Source organism: Grampus griseus (assembly GCF_964374135.1).
Source record: "Grampus griseus genome assembly, chromosome: 8".
NCBI classification, from domain to species: Eukaryota; Metazoa; Chordata; class Mammalia; order Artiodactyla; family Delphinidae; genus Grampus; species Grampus griseus.
The window spans coordinates 25519732-25540237 of record NC_139002.1 but is presented as its reverse complement, the minus strand read 5'-3'; the positions used below and the strand labels follow the sequence as shown (position 1 = coordinate 25540237).

General features: G+C 38.7%; 1 protein-coding gene across 3 annotated transcripts in view; it reads right to left on the bottom strand.

Annotated features, from left to right (window-relative positions):
- The window catches only part of ALKBH8 (alkB homolog 8, tRNA methyltransferase), a gene marked incomplete at its 5' end in the record, with an annotated part of 70982 nt that overhangs the window by 11143 nt on the left and 39333 nt on the right, over positions 1 to 20506 (bottom strand). For all 3 annotated transcript variants that reach the window (XM_082660333.1, XM_082660335.1, XM_082660334.1), the window contains 2 exons: positions 2308 to 2564; positions 5375 to 5526. In XM_082660333.1, the coding sequence (XP_082516459.1) occupies positions 2308 to 2564; positions 5375 to 5526 (409 nt within the window). The remainder of the gene's footprint in view (positions 1 to 2307; positions 2565 to 5374; positions 5527 to 20506) is intronic.

The window sequence follows — 20506 nt, the reverse complement described above, 5'->3', positions numbered from 1 at the left end:
TCTTTATGTGTCCCTAGGTCTGAAGTGGGTCTCTTATAGACAGCATATATACAGGTCTTGTTTTTAAGTTAAGTATTTATCTAAGAAACACATTCAGACTGAAGGTACTCTAAAATCAATGCACAGAACATCATGTAGTGAATAAGCTAGACCAAGCTCTGGGTATGCACATCTCATCTATTATTGGTACAGTTATAAAGGCAATAAGTTTCTTGAAGGTATAAAATCTTTCTTATAAAATTTAACTCTGAAAATAAAGCCAACAGCTAATGCTGATGCTAGGAATTATGGAGTCTAAATAAGAAATGTTTCTTAGCTAGAATATAGAAATTTTGAATTAAAGAGCAGAAGAACAAGCTCATGCATAACTCAGATCAGATAAGAACAGATTCACCACATTTACTTCTAAGAGAAATGAATAGTTGTTTATAAAACTATTTCCATGAGAGCCCCAGCTAGTATTTTTAAAATATACTCTGTAAAGGAAATTATATAAAATAGTGATACTAATAATTTTTTAAATTCTGAGACTATCTTAGATATACATTTGAATACCCAGAATGAATGTCTCAGGTCACATCCTCTCATGAATGTCAAGAAGTGCACATATTTTCATGCTCAAAGATGGCTGTTCAAAATACACTCAAGTATCATTGCTCCATCCAGGTTGGAGCCTCAGCAGCTTAAAAAAGTAGTTTTTTCTTTTACCATACATAATTCCATTTCTTGTATAATGAAAACCATAACTCCAACCCAGACAAGTAGTTTTCATTCATTCATTGAACCACACCTACTGAGCCTTCCCTACAGGTCAGACAATGGCAGTAGGTTCCAGAAAGAGCAGACAGGAAAGAACACATGCAGACTGCCACTGATAAAATGAATGTAGATTATGGAGAGTGAGTACACTTATGATTTTCTATTTCTTCTGAATATATTCCTTCTTGAATCAGCTTCAGGTTTTTGGTTCAGTTTATCAAGAAATCATTTTTCTTAACTGTAACAGGATAATATTATCATATGACTAAGTCAGTGTGTTTGACTTCAACCTAGTTTCACTGTCACAATTGATACCTGACTAGACACAGCCACAGGTTATCATCAAGAAAGTGTAAAAGCAGAGCTTCCTGAGAAACATTTTTGGATAGTACCTTAAGATTAAAACATCAGAAGATATACTTTAAGCTGTGGTTAGAGTTGTGACAAATCTAAAACCTATTTCCTCTTCAACATGAACAAACTTAATTCACTAGACCTTACTCTTTATAAACTAAAATTTAATTGTAAACATGATGACAATATATGAATACTTGTCTTCTCTTGATGAAAAGCGATTCTTTCATCTGCCTCTTAATGCACAAAGTCTACATTTCCTCAATTGCAGTAGTACTGTTCTTTCTTCATGTAGGTGTACAATATCTAGGATGAGGTTAAAATAAAGATTACAAGCAATCTGACATACTACAACAGCCCATGAAGGTAGACTGCTCTCATGCTCCTTATATACTCCCCTTACTCTAGTCCTTCCTCCCCTAATCTTGAGAAAGGGAAGCTCCAGTCCTCACAGAGCAGTGTTGACACAAGTACTTACAACAATGCACTAATGCAGGGAGAACTTCCTACTTCTTAGCACAGCAGAGAAAAAAGTGATCCATTAGAAAAGGAAATTATAACAACTGAAAACAGAAACTTTGGCATCAGAGAGAAGTGGGTTCAAGTCCTAGGTCTAGCACTATAACCTTGGTCAAATTTTTAATCTACTTGAGGTTTAATTTTCTCAACAGTAAGACAACAATAAATACTAACCTTTTTTTTTTCTATTATGAGTAAAAGAACACTAGATTTGGAGTCATAAGGCATGGGTTCAAGTTCCAGTTACATCCTCTAATAATATAACACCAAGGAAGTAATATAACCTCTGTGAGCCTCAGTTTCTTCATTTATAAAAGATGGACGAAAATATCTGCTTTATACTTCTCATACTTACAAGGAACTAGGAAAGAAAATGGTTTCTATAAAAATCCTTTATAACCTGTAAAGAGTTTTATAAATATAAGACAGTTTTACTGATAAAATAATCTTAGAAAGCAAAATCTGAAGGGACCAAAAAAAAAAAAAAAAACTGCAAATAATGGCATGCCCATAAATTTCTAGAGGAATAAAAAAGAATGGGAGTGTTCATTAATTTTCAACCTGTTGGTTACAATTTTCTGCAGTGACCTAAAAACACAGCATTATATCATGACGAAGGTGATAATAACCCTTACAAATAAAGCAAAAAGAAAGCCAGAAGCAACAATTACTTGCCATATATAACTCCTTATTGATGCCAAGATATTTTCCATTTCCACATCCAATATCAGCAACTAATGAACCACTTGGCAAAGCTTTCAAAAACTCCACGATGTGTGGCCAAGGGGTATGTCTCGTGCTGCTAAAGTGTCTAGCAATTTCTTCGTAAACTTGATGGACATATTCTTGCTCCAGTTGTGAGGCTTCTTTATCACTCTCTGGAAATGATGTGGAAGCCTCCTTCATCTGGCTGTCACAGACCAAAGGGTAACCTAATGAATAAAAGAAAGCAATATAAACCATTTACTTATTTGTTTGTTTTTTTAATTTATTTTTTGGCTGCACCACGTGGCATGTGGGAGCTTAGTTCCCTGACCTGGGATTGAACCCACGCCCCCTGCATTGGAAGCACAGAGTCTTAACCACTGGACCACCAGGGAAGTCGCTAAACCATTATTTTTATCCAAATGATTCATAAGGTATGATTGTTTTCTCAAAAGAAAAAGCAAATCAATCCACGTTTGATGACTAGGGTTAAATAGGCTCTGATTTATCAGTTAAAAAAAGTAGTTCTTACCTAGCAAGTCCAATTATGTATGTGAGGGGTCTAATATAAGAAGGGGTAAATCCATTTGAAACAAAATATGACTGTAATTCTGCATGCCTTATAATGCAGATGCCTATTTTATCTTGGGATTAAGGGTCCTCTTATTCAGGAAAGCATCTTGATGGGCCTGGTGTAACCAGAAGAAATTTAGCAATTAACAGGATTTAGGGTTTTTGTCTTGGTAGGAGTTCTGGGGACCCTAGGACTCTCAGAAGAACCAGACCTAGAAACAAAGTGTGATTTGGTAATAATCACAAGATTTAATGAATACTGTTTGAAGCGGTTTACATATATTGTCTCAATCCTCACAGTAACACTATGAATAGGTATTATTACGTTCATTTTACAGATGATGAAACTGACTCATGGAATATTAAATAATGATCCCAAAGTGACAAAGATGTTAAGTCATAGAGTCAAGATTTGAACCCAGGCAGTGGAGACTCCAGAATCCACATTCTCAATGACTACACTGTGTTGCCTCCTTCAATAGAATGAGCAAATCCTAAGGAGAACACCAGCAAGTAGAGGAGATGACAGAGGAAATTTAGGATACAATGTCTCAAATTAATTTTGAAGTGTTCCCTGTTCTCTGCAATAACGTCTAATATTCATTTCGAGTCCTTGCCTTTTCTTGGCTATGCTATAATTTCCCTTTGTCTTCAGCCAGTCTGTGGCACACAACATCTTTTTATGGGTAGTATACTAGAGAATAAAGAAAGAAGTAGTGTTCCCAGAGAAACCACAGACAAGACTTAGCAATAATTAGAAAGCATGTGGCAGCAAAGAATTGATGGCTTCAGGAATTTTCCCTAAATATAACTAGAAGATTCCAAACTTTGAATGGGAGTGGAACTATCTAGTCCCTACTAATGTGTAAAGTGAAGCTCTAAACACTTTATGTAGACATTTAAGAAAAGGGTAGCCCCAGAAAGCTTGAGAGCTCTAAAACATACATGTGGAAACAGATGGGTTACATTATGTTGGTTACATCAGAATTACAATTACACTACAATATACATTACAATTATCTTAAGCTGGTCTTGCTAAAAATTTTATTCTCTTGGAAATTATGAACATCTCAGTTATGTAAAAGGAGGATCACTTAAATCCACAAATTTTGACCAAAAGTATCCAAAAGATGGCCTTGAACTTTTAAAAAATCTGTAAACTGAATATATAATCAGAGCTTCTTATAGCAACCCTTAAATTAATGCCCATAACAAAAAAACATTTGCATAAGAAAACTAACTTGTCTCTTCTACTAAATTTCAAGTTCCTTGAGAACAAGAGCCATGCTTTATTTTTCTATACCTTGTAAAGCTACTGGCAGTGTTAGATGTTCATCAAATACTAAATAAATATTTTTTAATTGATAAAAAAATTTTGTTTTTAAGTCCTCAGTGACATTTTTAGCAAAAGAAACAAAAACCTGTTAAAACCTATTTTAAGCTTCACTAACATGAAGTTATCAAATATGAAGAGTCCAAGTTTCCTAACAGAATAATATCTTATACATATAATAAAGATTTTTAATTTAAAATGTTTTTAAGATGACTAAATCCAAAAGCTCCTGCTAAGATACCACCTATAACTGAAACCACCAGGATGTAAAAAGCTCATAACATCACTGTTATTGTAAAATATTATTTATAAAACACAAGGGGTTTTTATTTGAGTCCAAGAAATACAGGTCATGATGCACTTATACAGACAATTCAGAACAGCATCCTTGACAAGTCTTTGAGCACTCCTTTCCAAACTGACTAAAACAAACACTGTTTATCCCCCTAAAGTTATCCACTTACTATAGAACAGTTTGTCATTTCCAACTTCCCTGTTAATGAGAAGTAATTGAGAAATGTGACAAGCTGTTTCCAAAAAAACTTATTCTTGTACAAGTGATATTTTATTTATTTATTTTTTTCCCCACCGTGCAGTGATCTTTTTTTTTTTTGCGGTACGCAGGCCTCTCACTGTTGTGGCCTCTCCTGTTGTGGAACACAGGCTCTGGACGTGCAGGCTCAGTGGCCATGGCTCATGGGCCCAGCCGCTCCGCAGCATGTGGGATCTTCCCGGACTGGAGCACGAACCCATGCCCCCTGCATTGGCAGGCAGACTCTCAACCACTGCGCCACCAGGGAAGCCCCTACAAGTGATATTTTAATGCCCCCAAACTGTAGTATTCTTAACCATGACTATAATAAATAAAATATTCATTTAGAATCCAACTATGCTCAAGCACTATGTTTGAGGAAAATAAAGATGAGTAAGATGCAGTCCCTGCCCTCAAGGACTATAAACCTAACCACGGGGGTGGTTAAGAAAAGTATATGTCAGTACAATACAAGGCAGAACACAGGAAATGCCATTAGAGGAGTTAAGACAAAGCTCTTCTCAGTTCTTATGGGACTTTAAAAGATTTTCATAGTAGATTTACTCCATTTTACAGGAGAACCAAAATTATATACTTACTACAATTACAAGGTGTTTGCCTCACTTTCCTAAAGGTAAATGATGTCCGTATTCCCCTCTTGCTTAAAGTTAAGTCTTCAACATCTCCAGTGATAATTCCACTTTTGTGACCCCTGGACGCTTGAACAGTATCAAATTTTCTGGGTGTGATTCTAAAAACAACAGTCAAATTAGTTTATTTAACACTGTATTCAGAAAAATATTTCATGTCCTTTAAAAATATTAAGCGAATAGAGTAAATCTAGAAGAATTTATTGCAAATATCTATTGGATTCCCTGAATTGCTAAGCATTGTGGAAAAAAATCAAAGAAATAGAAGTCTTTGTCTCTTAGGAAATTAGCTCCAGGGTAATCATTTACAGCTAACAAACTATGCAAGGGGGAAAAGTAGAAAAATAACAAATGCTTAATTAATACCAATGCCAAGGAAGAAAAAACACGAAACAGATGGAACAAAGAGGAAACAGATAGTAAAGTTAAATCCAATTATCAGTAATGTTAAATGTAAAAGGACTTTAAATCCAATTAAAGAACAAAGAATTTCAGATTGGATGTTTCTAAAAATCCAACTATGTGCTGATTATAAGAGACACACCTTATAAATAAGGACAGAGAATGGTTGAAAATGATAGAAAAAAAAGATACAACATACAAAAAACAAATATTTTGCATATACCTAGCAAAACCAAAAGAAATGTGGTATAGCTATACTAATCAGACAAAGTAGACTTTAAGGCAATAAGTGTTAATAGAGATAAAAAGGAACATTTCATAATGATAACAGTGTCAATCCAACAGAAAAATATTATGTAAAAACCCTATATATTTGTATGCATCTAACTAATAGCACAGCCTCAAAATATATAAAGCAAAAAGTGAAAACAAAATCTAAAAGGAGAAACAGACAAATACATAATTATCACTGGAATTTCTAATATATCTTTCTTAGTAAGTGAAATCTAGCTGCAAGTCAAGGACATCATCAGAAAACAACAGATAATGGAACAAAAAAGTATATGATTAACAGATAAAATAAGTAAAACAAAGATTGAAAACTAAAGAGAGAAAAGTACAAGCCATTGTAGATTATAAGAAAGTTTAAAGGGAATCTTGGAAATAAGATCAAATTTTTGAACGGGAAAAAGGAATCATTTAGTAAGAAAATATGGCCTTTTCAAAGTTAAATTTATAGGGTGAAATGCACATATCTTAAGTGTACAGTTCAATGAATTTTGACAAATGCACACAACCATGTATCCACCATCCCAATCAAGACAATTACCCAAGGAAATTCCCTCGTGCCCTTTTCCAGTCAGTCTTCCCCGCCCCCTTCAAAGCAACCACTATTCTGATTTCTATCCGTATAATTTTGCCTGTTCTTGAATTTCATATATAGTTGGCACTATTTTGTATCTGGCTTTGTCCATTGAACATAATTTTGAGATCTAGCCATGTAGCTGTGTGTTTCAGCAGTTCACTGTTTTTCTTTAATCACTGAGTAAAATTTCATTATATGAACATGCCATAATTTATCCTAAATCTCCTGTTTATTGATATTTGGCATTCTTAGTTTGGGACTATTACAAATAAAGCTTATACACATCTTTTTCAGATATATACTTTTATTACTCTTGGGAAAATACCTAAGATTGAAATTGGTGGGTCATAGTGTAAGAAACTACCAGTTTTCTAAGATGGTTGCACATAATTTTACACTCCCACCAGCAACATATGAGAGTTTCAGGCTGCTTGACATTCTCACCAACACTTGGTATTGTCTAAGTTTTAAATATTAGCCATTTTAGCAAGTAGCAAGTGATATGAAATTTCAGTTATAATTTGTATTTCTCTGATGACTAATGATATTGTTTCTTTTCATGTGCTTTTTAGCCATTCATAGATCCTTCTGGTAAAGGATCTGTTCAAATCTTATACCCAGTCTTTTATTAGATATATGTATTGTGGATACTTTTTCCCCCATGTATAGCCTGGCTTTTCATTTTCTTAATGCTGTCTTCTGATAAGCAGAAGTTTTAAATTTTGATGCAGTTATTTTGTCTTCTTTTTCTTTTACAGTGTTCTGAAACCTTTCTAAAAAAAAACTTTGCCTACCCCAGAGCTGCAAAAGTATCCTCTTGTATTTTCTTCTAGACATCTCCTAGTTTTTGTTTTTACATTTAAATTTATGATCTACCCCATATTAATTTTTGTGAATGGTGTGAGGTATATCAAGGCTCATTTTATTTCCACATAGAGCTCTGATTGTCCCAGCACCATCTGTTGAAAATTTTCCTTTCCACAATGAATTGTGTTGCCATCTTTGTCAAAAATCAACTGACACCATATCTATGAATATATTCTGTCCCACTGGTCTATTTGTCTATCTGTACAACAATACTACACTCTTTTGATTAGGTAGCTTTATATACAGTAAATCTTAAACGTAAGGTAGAATAAATCCTGCAACATTGTTCTTATGTTCAAGATTGTTTGGATTATTCTTTTTTTTTTGCAGTACGTGGGTCTCTCACCGTTGTGGCCTCTCCCGTTGCGGAGCACAGGCTCCAGACGCGCAGGCTCAGAGGCCATGGCTCATGGGCCTAGCCGCTCCGCGGCATGTCGGATCTTCCCGGACCGGGGCACGAACCCCTGTCCCCTGCATCGGCAGGCGGACTCTCAACCACTGCGCCACCAGGGAAGCCCTGGATTATTCTTGATCACTCACGTTTCCTGGTAAATTTTAGAATCTGCTTATCAATTTCTACAAAAAAAGTCTTTTAAGATTCTGATTGGAATTACACTAAATCATTAGATCAATTTGGGAATAAGTGATAACTTAACAATATTAAGTTCCCTACCCATGATTATGTCATCTCTATTTCTTCATTTATTTTGCTCTGTAATTTCTCTTACCAATGTTTCATGATTTTTAGAGTATACGTGTTGTATATCTTTTGTTAAATTTATTTCTGAGACTTAAATCTTCTAAAACCAAGTTGTCTGCTTGACCCACTCTACCAAGGTTATCTGCCTATAGAAGTGGGTTTCATACTCACAGGGAATGTGCCAGGCCTGAAAGATCTCAGCAAACTTTTAAAAAGCATAATTTTATACTAAAGTTGTTGATACTGCTTTATCAAGAATCAGATATGTTGACTACACATCTAGAAAAGTATCAACCATATAATTAAAGTACAAACCATGTCTACCAGACAGCCCACAGTAGTCTGCCCGCCACAACTTAAGGAACCATGCAGTCCACATAGAGGGCACCCCTAGAGCATATAGATCTGGTGTCCAAAGGGCAGTGTGCTGCTGGGCCCCATAGGACACTTCCTAGGTAAGATCACTTCTCTGAGATTGAGAAATATAACCCAACAAATACATAGAAATAAAAACAGCAAATTAGGCAAAATGAGGTGACAGAGGAATATGTTCCAAATGAAAGAACAAGATAAAAACCCCAGAAGAAGAACTAAGTAAAGTGGAGATAAGCAATCTGCCCAACAGAGAGTTCAAGGTAGTGATTGTAAAGTTCATCAAAGAACTCAGGAGAAGATTGGGTGAACAGAGTGAGAAGTTAGAAATTTTTAACAAAGAGTTAGAAAATATAAAGAAGAAACAAACAGAGCTGAAAAATACGACCACTGAAATAAAAAATACAGTAGACGGAATCAGTAGATTAGATGATATATAGAGAAATGGATTATCGAGCTGGAGACAGAGTAGTGGAAATCACTCAAGCTGAACAGAAAAAAGAAAAAAGAATAAAAAGAAATGAGGACAGGAGACGAGGGGAAGATGGAGGAAGAGTAAGACGCGGAGATCACCTTCCACCCCACAGATACACCAGAAATACATCTACACGTGGAACAGCTCCTACAGAACACCTACTGAATGCTGGCAGAAGACCTCAGACCTCTCAAAAGGCAAGAAACTCCTCACGTACCTCGGTAGGGCAAAAGAAAAAACAGAGACAAAAGAATAGGGACGGGACCTGCACCAGTGGGAGGGAGCTGTGAAGGAGGAAAGGATTCCACACACTAGGAAGCCCCTTCACGGGCGGAGACTGCGGGTGGCGGAGGGGGGAAGCTTCGGAGCCGCGGAGGAGACCGCAGCAACAGGGGTGCGGAGGGCAAAGCAGGGAGATTCTCGCACAGAGGATCGGTGCCGACCAGCACTCACCAGCCCGAGAGGCTTGTCTGCTCACCCGCCAGGACGGGCGGGGCTGCGAGCTTAGGCTCGGGCTTTGGTCAGAGCGCAGGGAGAGGACTGAGGTTGGCAGCGTGAACACAGCCTGAAGGGGTTAGTGCACCACGGCTAGCCGGGAGGGAGTCCGGAAAAAGGTCTGGAGCTGCCGAAGAGGCAAGAGACTTTTTCTTCCCTCTTTGTTTCCTGGTGCAAGAGGAGAGGGGATAAGAGCGCTGCTTAAAGGAGCTCCAGAGAGGGGCGTGAGCCGCAGCTAAAAGCGCGGACCCCAGAGACGGGCATAAGAAGCTAAGGCTGCTGCTGCCGCCATCAAGAAGCCTGTGTGCCAGCACAGGCCACCATCCACACCTCCCTTCCGGGGAGCCTGTGCAGCCCGCCACTGCCAGGGTCCCGGGATCCAGGGACAACTTCCCTGGGAGAACGAACAGCGAGCCTCAGGCTGGTGCAATGGCACGCTGGCCTCTGCCGCCGCAGGCTCGCCCCGCTCTCCGTGCCCCTCCCTCCCTGCGGCCTGAGTGAGCCAGAGCCCCCGAATCAGCGGCTCCTTTAACCCGTCCTGTCTGAGCGAAAAACAGACGCCCTCCAGCGACCTATACGCAGAGGCGGGGCCAAATCCAAAGCTGAGCCCCTGGGAGCTGTGAGAACAAAGAAGAGAAAGTGAAATCTCTCCTAGCAGCCTCAGAAGCAGCGGATTAAAGCTCCACAATCAACTTGATGTACCCTGCATCTGTGGAATATATGAATAGACAACGAATCATCCCAAATTGAGAAGGTGAACTTTGAGAGCAAGATTTAGGAATTTTTCCCCTTTTACTCTTTTTGTGCGTGTGTATGTGTACGCTTCTGTGTGAGATTTTGTCTGTATAGCTTTGCTTCCACCATTTGTCCTAGGGTTCTATCCGTTCATTTTTTTTCTTAATAATTATTATTGATTGTAATAACTTTATTTTATCTTCTTTCTTTCTCTCTTTCTTTCTTTCTTTCCTTCGTCCTTCCCTCCTTTAGACAACGAATCATCCCAAATTGAGGAGGTGGACTTTGAGAGCAAGATTTATTTTTTCCCCTTTTCCTCTTTTTTTGAGTATGTATGTGTATGTTTCTCTTTTTTTTTTTTTTTTTTAGCAGTACGCGGGCCTCTCACTGCTGTGGCCTCTCCCATTGCGGAGCACAGGCTCCGGACGCGCAGGCCCAGCGGCCATGGCTCACAGACCCAGCCGCTCCGCGGCATGTGGGATCCTCGCGGACCGGGGCACGAACCCATGTCCCCTGCAACGGCAGGCGGACCCTCAACCACTGCGCCACCAGGGAAGCCCTATGCTTCTCTTTGAGATTTTGTCTGTATAGCTTTGCTTCCACCATTTGTCCTAAGGTTCTATCCGTCCATTTTTTTAATAATTTTTTTCTTAATAATTATTTTTTAATTTAATAACTTTATTATATTTTACTTTACTTTATCTTCTTTCTTTTTTCCTTCCTTCCCTCCTTCCTTCCTTCCTTCCATCCTCCCACCGTCCCTCCCTCCCTCCCTCCCTCGCCCCCTCCCTCCCTCCCTGTCTTTCTTTCTTTCCTTCATTTCTTCTTTCTTCCTGCCTTCCTTCCTTTCTTTCTCTCTTCCTACTTCTACTAATTCTTTCTCTCTACTTTTTCTCCCTTTTATTCTGAGCCATGTGGATGAAAGGCTCTTGGTGCTGCAGCCAGGAGTCAGTGCTGTGCCTCTGAGGTGGGAGAGCCAACTTCAGGACACTGGTCAACAAGAGGCCTCCCAGCTCCACATAATATCAAATGGCGAAAATCTCCCAGAGACCTCCATCTCAACGCCAGCACCCAGCTTCACTCAACAACCAGCAAGCTACAGTGCTGGACACCCTATGCCAAACAACTAGCAAAACAGGAACACAACCCCACCCATTAGCAGAGAGGCTGCCTAAAATCATAATAAGTCCACAGACACCCCAAAACACACCACCAGACGTGGACCTGCCCACCAGAAAGACAAGATCCAGCCTCATCCATCAGAACACAGGCACTAGTCCCCTCCACCAGGAAGCCTACAAAACCCACTGAACCAACCTTAGCCACTGGGGACAGACACCAAAAACAATGGGAACTACGAACCTGCAGCCTGCAAAAAGGAGACCCCAAACACAGTAAGATAAGCAAAATGAGAAGACAGAAAAACACACCGCAGATGAAGGAGCAAGATAAAAACCCACGAGACCTAACAAATGAAGAGGAAATAGGCAGTCTACCTGAAAAAGAATTCAGAATAATGATAGTAAAGATGATCCAAAATCTTGGAAATAGAATAGACAAGATGCAAGAAACACTTAACAAGGACCTAGAAGAACTAAAGATGAAACAAACAACGATGAACAACACAATAAATGAAATGAAAACTAATCAAGATTGGATCAATAGCAGAATAACTGAGGCAGAAGAACGGATAAGTGACCTGGAAGATAAAATAGTGGAAATAACTACTGCAGAGCAGAAAAAAGAATGAAAAGAACTGAGGACAGTCTCAGAGACCTCTGGGACAACATTAAACGCACCAACATTCAAATTATAGGGGTTCCAGAAGAAGAAGAGAAAAAGAAAGGGACTGAGAAAATATTTGAAGAGATTATAGTTGAAAACTTCCCTAATATGGGAAAGAAAATAGTTAATCAAGTCCAGGAAGCACAGAGAGTCCCATACAGGATAAATCCAAGGAGAAATACGCCAAGACACATATTAATCAAACTGTCAAAAATCAAATACAAAGAAAGCATATTAAAAGCAGCAAGGGAAAAACAACAAATAACACACAAGGGAATCCCCATAAGGTTAACGGCTGATCTTTCAGCAGAAACTCTGCAAGCCAGAAGGGAGTGGCAGGACATATTTAAAGTGATGAAGGAGAAAAACCTGCAACCAAGATTACTCAACCCAGCAAGGACCTCATTCAGATTTGATGGAGAAATTAAAACCTTTACAGACAAGCAAAAGCTGAGAGAGTTCAGCATCACCAAACCAGCTTTACAACAAATGCTAAAGGAACTTCTCTAGGCAAGAAAGACAAGAGAAGGAAAAGACCTACAATAACGAACCCAAAACAATTTAGAAAATGGGAATAGGAACATACATATCGATAATTACCTTAAATGTAAATGGACTAAATGCTCCCACCAAAAGACACAGATTGGCTGAATGGATACAAAAACAAGACCCATATATATGCTGTCTACAAGAGACTCACTTCAGACCTAGAGACACATACAGACTGAAAGTAAGGGGATGGAAAAAGATATTCCACACAAATGGAAACCAAAAGAAAGCTGGAGTAGCAATTCTCATATAAGACAAAATAGACTTTAAAATAAAGACTATTAGAAGAGACAAAGAAGGACACTACATAATGATCAAGGGATCGATCCAAGAAGAAGATATAACAGTTGTAAATATTTATGCACCCAACATAGGAGCACCTCAATACATAAGGCAAATACTAAAGCCATAAAAGGGGAAATCGACAGTAACACATTCATAGTAGGGGACTTTAACACCCCACTTTCACCAATGGACAGATCATCCAAAATGAAAATAAATAAGGAAACACAAGCTTTAAATGATACATTAAACAAGATGGACTTAATTGATATTTATAGGACACTCCATCCAAAAACAACAGAATACACATTTTTCTCAAGTGCTCATGGAACATTCTCCAGGATAGATCATATCTTGGGTCATAAATCAAGCCTTGGTAAATTTCAGAAAATTGAAATTGTATCAAGTATCTTTTCCGACCACAACGCTATGAGACTAGATATCAATTACAGGAAAAGATCTGTAAAAAAACAAACACATGGAGGCTAAACAGTACACTACTTAATAACGAAGTGATCACTGCACAAATCAAAGAGGAAATCAAAAAATACCTAGAAACAAATAACAATGGAGACACGATGACCCAAAACCTATGGGACGCAGCAAAAGCAGTTCTAAGAGGGAACTTTATAGCAATAGAAGCCCACCTTAAGAAACAGGAAACACCTCGAATAAACAACCTAACCTTGCACCTAAAGCAATCAGAGAATGAAGAACAAAAAAACCCCAAAGTTAGCAGAAGGAAAGAAATCATAAAAATCAGATCAGAAATAAATGAAAAAGAAATGAAGGAAACAATAGCAAAGATCAATAAAACTTAAAGCTAGTTTTTTAAGAAGATAAACAAAATAGATAAACCATTAGCCAGACTCATCAAGAAAAAAAGGGAGAACACTCAAATCAACAGAATTGGAAATGAAAAAGGAGAAGTAACACCTGACACTGCAGAAATAAAAAGGATCATGAGAGATTACTTGCAAGCAACTGTATGCCAATAAAATGGACAACCTGGAAGAAATGGACAAATTCTTAAAAATGCACAACCTGCTAAGACTGAATCAGGAAGAAATAGAAAATATGAACAGACCAATCACAAGCACTGAAATTGAAACTGTGATTAAAAATCTTCCAACAAACAAAAGTCCAGGACCAGATGGCTTCACAGGCGAATTCTATCAAACATTTAGAGAAGAGCTAACACCTATCCTTCTCAAACTCTTCCAAAATATAGCAGAGGGAGGAACACTCCCAAATTCATTCTACGAGGCCACCATCACCTTGATACCAAAACCAGACAAGGATGTCACGAAGAAAGAAAACGACAGGCCAATATCACTGATGAACATAGATGCAAAATTCCTCAACAAAATACTAGCAAACAGAGTCCAACAGCACATTAAAAGGATCATACACCATGATCAAGTGGGGTTTATTCCAGGAATGCAAGGATTCTTCAATATACGGAAATCAATCAATGTGATAAACCATATTAACAAATTGAAGGAGAAAAACCATATGATTATCTGAATAGATGCAGAGAAAGCTTTCGACAAAATTCAACACCCATTTATGATAAAAACCCTGCAGAAAGTAGGCATAGAGGGAACTTTCCTCAACATAATAAAGGCCATATATGACAAACCCACAGCCAACATCATCCTCAATGGTGAAAAACTGAAAGCATTTCCACTAAGATCAGGAACAAGACAAGGTTGCCCACTCTCACCACTCTTATTCAACATAGTTTTGGAAGTTTTAGCCACAGCAATCAGAGAAGAAAAGGAAATAAAAGGAATCCAAATTGGAAAAGAAGAAGTAAAGCTGTCACTGTTTGCAGATGACATGATACTATACATAGAGAATCCTAAAGATGCTACCAGAAAACTACTAGAGCTAATCAGTGAATTTGGTAAAGTTGCAGGATACAAAATTAACGCACAGAAATCTCTGGCATTCCTCTACACTAATGAGAAAAATCTGAATGTGAAATCAAGAAAACACTCCCATTTACCACTGCAACAAAAAGAATAAAATATCTAGGAATAAACCTACCTAAGGAGACAAAAGACCTGTATGCAGAAAATTATAAGACACTGATGAAAGAAATTAAAGATGATACAAATAGGTGGAGAGATATACCATGTTCTTGGATTGGAAGAATCAACATTGTGAAAATGACTCTACTACCCAAAGCAATCTACAGATTCAATGCAATCCCTATCAAACTACCACTGGCATTTTTCACAGAACTAGAACAAAAAATCTCACAATTTGTATGGAAACACAAAAGACCCCGAATAGCCAAAGCAATCTTGAGAACAAAAAACGGAGCTGGAGGAATCAGGCTCCTGACTTCAGACTATACTACAAAGCTACAGTAATCAAGACAGTGTGGTAATGACACAAAAACAGAAAGATAGATCAATGGAACAGGATAGGAAGCCCAGAGATAAACCCATGCACATATGGTCACCTTATCTTTGATAAAGGAGGCAGGAATGTACAGTGGGGAAAGGACAGCCTCTTCAATAAGTGGTGCTGGGAAAACTGGACAGGTACATGTAAAAGTATGAGATTAGATCACTCCCTAACACCATGCACAAAAATAAGCTCAAAATGGATTAAAGGCCTAAATGTAAGGCCAGAAACTATCAAACTCTTAGAGGAAAACATAGGCAGAACACTCTATGACATAAATCACAGCAAGATCCTTTTTGACCCACCTCCTAGAGTAATGGAAATAAAAACAATGAACAAATGGGACCTAATGAAACTTCAAAGCTTTTGCACAGCAAAGGAAACCCTAAACAAGACCGAAAGACAACCCTCAGAATGGGAGAAAATATTTGCAAATGAAGCTACTGACAAAGGATTAATTTCCAAAAGTTACAAGCAGCTCATGCAGCTCAATAACAAAAAAGCAAACAACCCAATCCAAAAATGGGCAGAAGACCTAAATAGACATTTCTCGAAAGAAGATATACAGACTGCCAACAAACACATGAAAGAATGCTCAACATCATTAATCATTAGAGAAATGAAAATCAAAACTACAATGAGATATCGTCTCACACCAGTCAGAATGGCCATCATCAAAAAATCTAGAAACAATAAATGCTGGAGAGGGTGTGGAGAAAAGGGAACACTCTTGCACTGCTGGTGGGAATGTCAATTGGTACAGCCACTATGGAGAATAGTATGGAGGTTCCTTAAAAAATTACAAGTAGAACTACCATATGACCCAGCAATCCCACTACTGGGCATATACCCTGAGAAAACCATAATTCAAAAAGAGTCATGTACCAAAATGTTCATTGCAACTCTATTTACAATAGCCCGGAGATGGAAACAACCTAAGTGCCCATCATCGGATGAATGGATAAAGAAGATGTGGCACATATATACAATGGAATATTACTCAGCCATAAAAAGAAACGAAATTGAGCTATTTGTAATGAGGTAGATAGACCTAGAGTCTGTCATACAGAGTGAAGTAATTCAGAAAGAGAAAGACAAATACTGTATGCTAACACATATATATGGAATTTAAGAAAAAGAAATGTCATGAAGAACCTAGGGGTAAGACAGGAATAAACACACAGACCTACTAGAGTACGGACTTGAGGATATGGGGAGAGGGAAGGGTGAGCTGTGACAAAGCGAGAGAGTGGCATGGACATATATACACTAACAAACTTAAGGTAGATAGCTAGTGGGAAGCAGCTGCATAGCACAGGGAGATCAGCTTGGTGCTTTGTGACTGCCTGGAGGGGTGGGATAGGGAGGGTGGGAGGGAGGTAGATGCAAGAGGGAAGAGATATGGGAACATGTGTATACGTATACCTGATTCACTTTGTTATAAAGCAGAAACTAACACACCATTGTAAAGCAATTATACCCCAATAAAGATGTTAAAAAAAAAAAGAAATGAGGACAGTTTAAGAGACCTCTGAGACACATCAATTGCACTAATATTCACACTATAGGGGTCCCAGAAGGAGAAGAGAGACAGAAAGGGGCAGAGAACATATTTGAAGACACAAGAGCTGAAAACGTCCCTATCCTGGGAAAAGAAACAGACATCCCGGTGCAGGAAGCACAGAGAGTCCCAAACAGGAGCAACCTAAAGAGGACCACACCCAGATACACTGTAATTAAAATGGCAAAAAATAATGATAAAGAGAGAATATTAAAAGCAGCAAGGGGAAAGCAACACGTTACATACAAGGGAACTCCCATAAGGTTATAAGCTGACTATTCAGCAGAAACTCTGCAGGCCAGAAGGGAGTGACACAATATATTTAAAATGATGAAAGGGAAAAATCTACAACCAAGAATACTCTACCCAGCAAAGCTTTCATTCAGACTTGAAGGAGAGTTAAAAAGTTTTACAGACAAGCAAAAGCTAAAAGAGTTTAGCATCACCAAGGCAGCTTTGCAAGAAAGGCTGAAGGGACTTTTCTAAGCAGAAAAGACCATAAGAAATATGAAAACTGTGAAAGGTAAAATCTCATTGGTAAAGGCAAATATATAGTAAATGTAGTAGATCAACCACTTACAAAACTAGTAGGAAGGCTAAAAGATAAACCTGGTTTAAAAAAAAAGCAAACATGATAAAAATATGATCGAGTTAAGATGAAATTTATTATCTATAGAATTCTAGTGTAAATTAAAGGGAAAATAGAAAACAACTGACTACAGTTTAATCTATGTGCCACTGCAAAAAAAAAAAAGATCAAGAACTCAATAATAGGCAGAAGATCTGAATAGATATTTTTCCAAAGAAAACATACAGATGGCTAATGGGTACATGAAAAGGTGCTCAACATCACTAATCAGTGAAATGCAAATCAAAGCCAGAATGAGATTACCAGCTTATACCTATTAGAATGGCTATTATCAGCCAGGACAAGGAAGCAACCTAAGTGTCCATTGACAGATGAATGGATAAAGAAGATGTGGCACGTACATACAATGGAATATTACTCAGCCATAAAAAGAAACAAAATTGAGTTATTGTAGTGAGGTGGATGGACCTAGAGTCTGTCATACAGAGTGAAGTAAGTCAGAAAGAGAAAAACAAATACCATATGCTAACACATATATATAGAATCTAAAAAAAAAAATGGTTTTCAAGAACCAGGGGCAGGACAGGAATAAAGATGCTGACGTAGAGAATCGACTTGAGGACACAGGGAGGGGCAAGGGTAAGCTGAGACTAAGTGAGAGAAAGGCATTGACATATATACACTACCAAATGTAAAACAGATAGCTAGTGGGAAGCAGCTGCATAGCACAGGGAGATCAGCTCGTGCTTTGTGACCACCTAGAGGGGTGGGATAGGGAGGGTGGGAGGGAGACACAAGAGGGAGGGGATATGGGGATGATTCACTTTGTTATACAGCAGCAACTAACACAACAATGTAAAGCAATTATACTCCAATAAAGATGTTAAAAAAATTGTGAAAAAAAAAGAATGGCTATTATCAAAAATACAAAAATAACAAGTGTTGGCAAGGATGTGTAGAAAAGACAATCCTGTACACTGTTGGTGGTTATATAAATTGGTGCAACCCTTATGGAACAGTATGGAGATTCCTCAAAAAATTTTAATATAACTACCATATAACAAAGCAATTCCACTTCTGGGTATTTATCTGAAGGAAACAAAAAGACTAACTTAAAAAGATACCTGGGGGCTTCCCTGGTGGTGCAGTGGTTGGGGGTCCACCTGCCAATGCAGGGGACGCAGGTTCATGCCCCGGTCCGGGAGGATCCCACGTGCCGCGGAGTGGCTGGGCCTGTGGGCCGTGGCCGCTGGGCCTGCGCGTCCGGAGCCTGTGCTCCGCAATGTGAGAGGCCACAACAGTGAGAAGCCCACATACCGCAAAATAAAAAAAAAAGATATCTGTACCCCCTATGTTCATTGCAGCATTATTTACAATAGCCAAGACATGGAAACAACTGGGCATTATGCTAAGTGAAATAAGTCAGAGAAAGAAAGCAAATATCATATGATCTCACTTACATGTGGAATGTAAAACAAAAATAAAACAAACTTATACATACAGAAAACAGATTGGTGGTTTGTGAGGTGGGTGGGGTGGGGTGAAGTGGGGTGGGGGAAGGTGTGTGAAATGGTAAATGTAGTCAAAAGGTATAAACTTCCTGTAATAAAGTAAATAAGTCCGGGTGCTATAACGGTGTCGATAGTTAATAATACTGTATTGCATATTTGATAGTTGCTAAGAGAGTATATCATAAAAGTTCCCAATAAAAGAAAAACAAATTTGTAACTGTGTGGTGATGGATGTTAACTAGACTTATTGTATTGACCGTTTTGCAATATATACATAGAGCGAATCAGTATGCTGTACATCTGGAACTAATACAGTGTTATATATAAATAAAATCTTAATTAAAAAATCAGAATTTCCAGGCTGACAGCTTCTGAAACTGTTTATTTTTGAAACTAATTAATTCAGAGTATTGGAAAAGAAGTATTTTACAGGTTGTAACCGAGCAGGACCTTATGTGGTCTTCCCCAGACAGATCCCTCCCCCACATCCTCTGCTTTTAGCTCCTCTCTGAAGTACCTAGATAATAGTATCTGATGCACATTTCCTGAATTGTTTTACAGATGCTAAAACCCCTACTAAATGAAAGAAATTAACTACTTGATGACCATGAGCACCCATGACCTACTGGCACCTAAGGATTGATAATATTAACCCCTGTAACACCACCCTGTTACTTCAACATCAACCAATCAGAGAACTGTGCACAGGCTAATCACATACCCTGGGATACCCCTCCCTCACCCTGCCTTTAAAAATACTTTGCTGGGGTTTCCCTGGTGGCGCAGTGGTTGAGAGTCCGCCTGTTGATGCAGGGGACACGGGTTCGTGCCCTGGTCCGGGAGGATCCCACATGCCATGGAGTGGCTAGGCCCGTGAGCCATGGCCTCTCAGCCTGCACATCCAGAGCCTGTGCTCCGCAACGGGAGAGGCCACAACAGTGAGAGGCCCGCATACTGAAAAAAACAAAACAAAACTTTGCTGAAACCCATTGAGGAGTTTGGGCTTTTTGAGCACTAGCTGTCCGGATTCGTTGTACAGTGCCCAACAATAAATGCTCCACTTTCCTTCACCCACAACCTGATGTCAGTAGACTGGCTTTTACTGCGTGTGGGCAAGTGAACCCAAGTTTGTTTTGGTAACATGGTCTTGATACTATTTTAAAATGGATTTTATTTCTTTCCCCAAAAATTAATTTTTTTTTTTTTTTTTGCTGTACGCAGGCCTCTCACTGTTGTGGCCTCTTCCGCTGCAGAGCACAGGCTCTGGACGTGCAGGCTCAGCGGCCATGGCTCATGGGCCTAGCCGCTCCGCGGCATGTGGGATCTTCCCGGACCGGGGCACGAACCCGTGTCCCCTGAATCGGCAGGCGGACTCTCAACCACTGCGCCACCAGGGAAGCCCAAAATTAATTTTTGATTATTGACCCTGTATGCTACAAACTTGTATGCTATATTTAGTTATTAATTCTAGTACT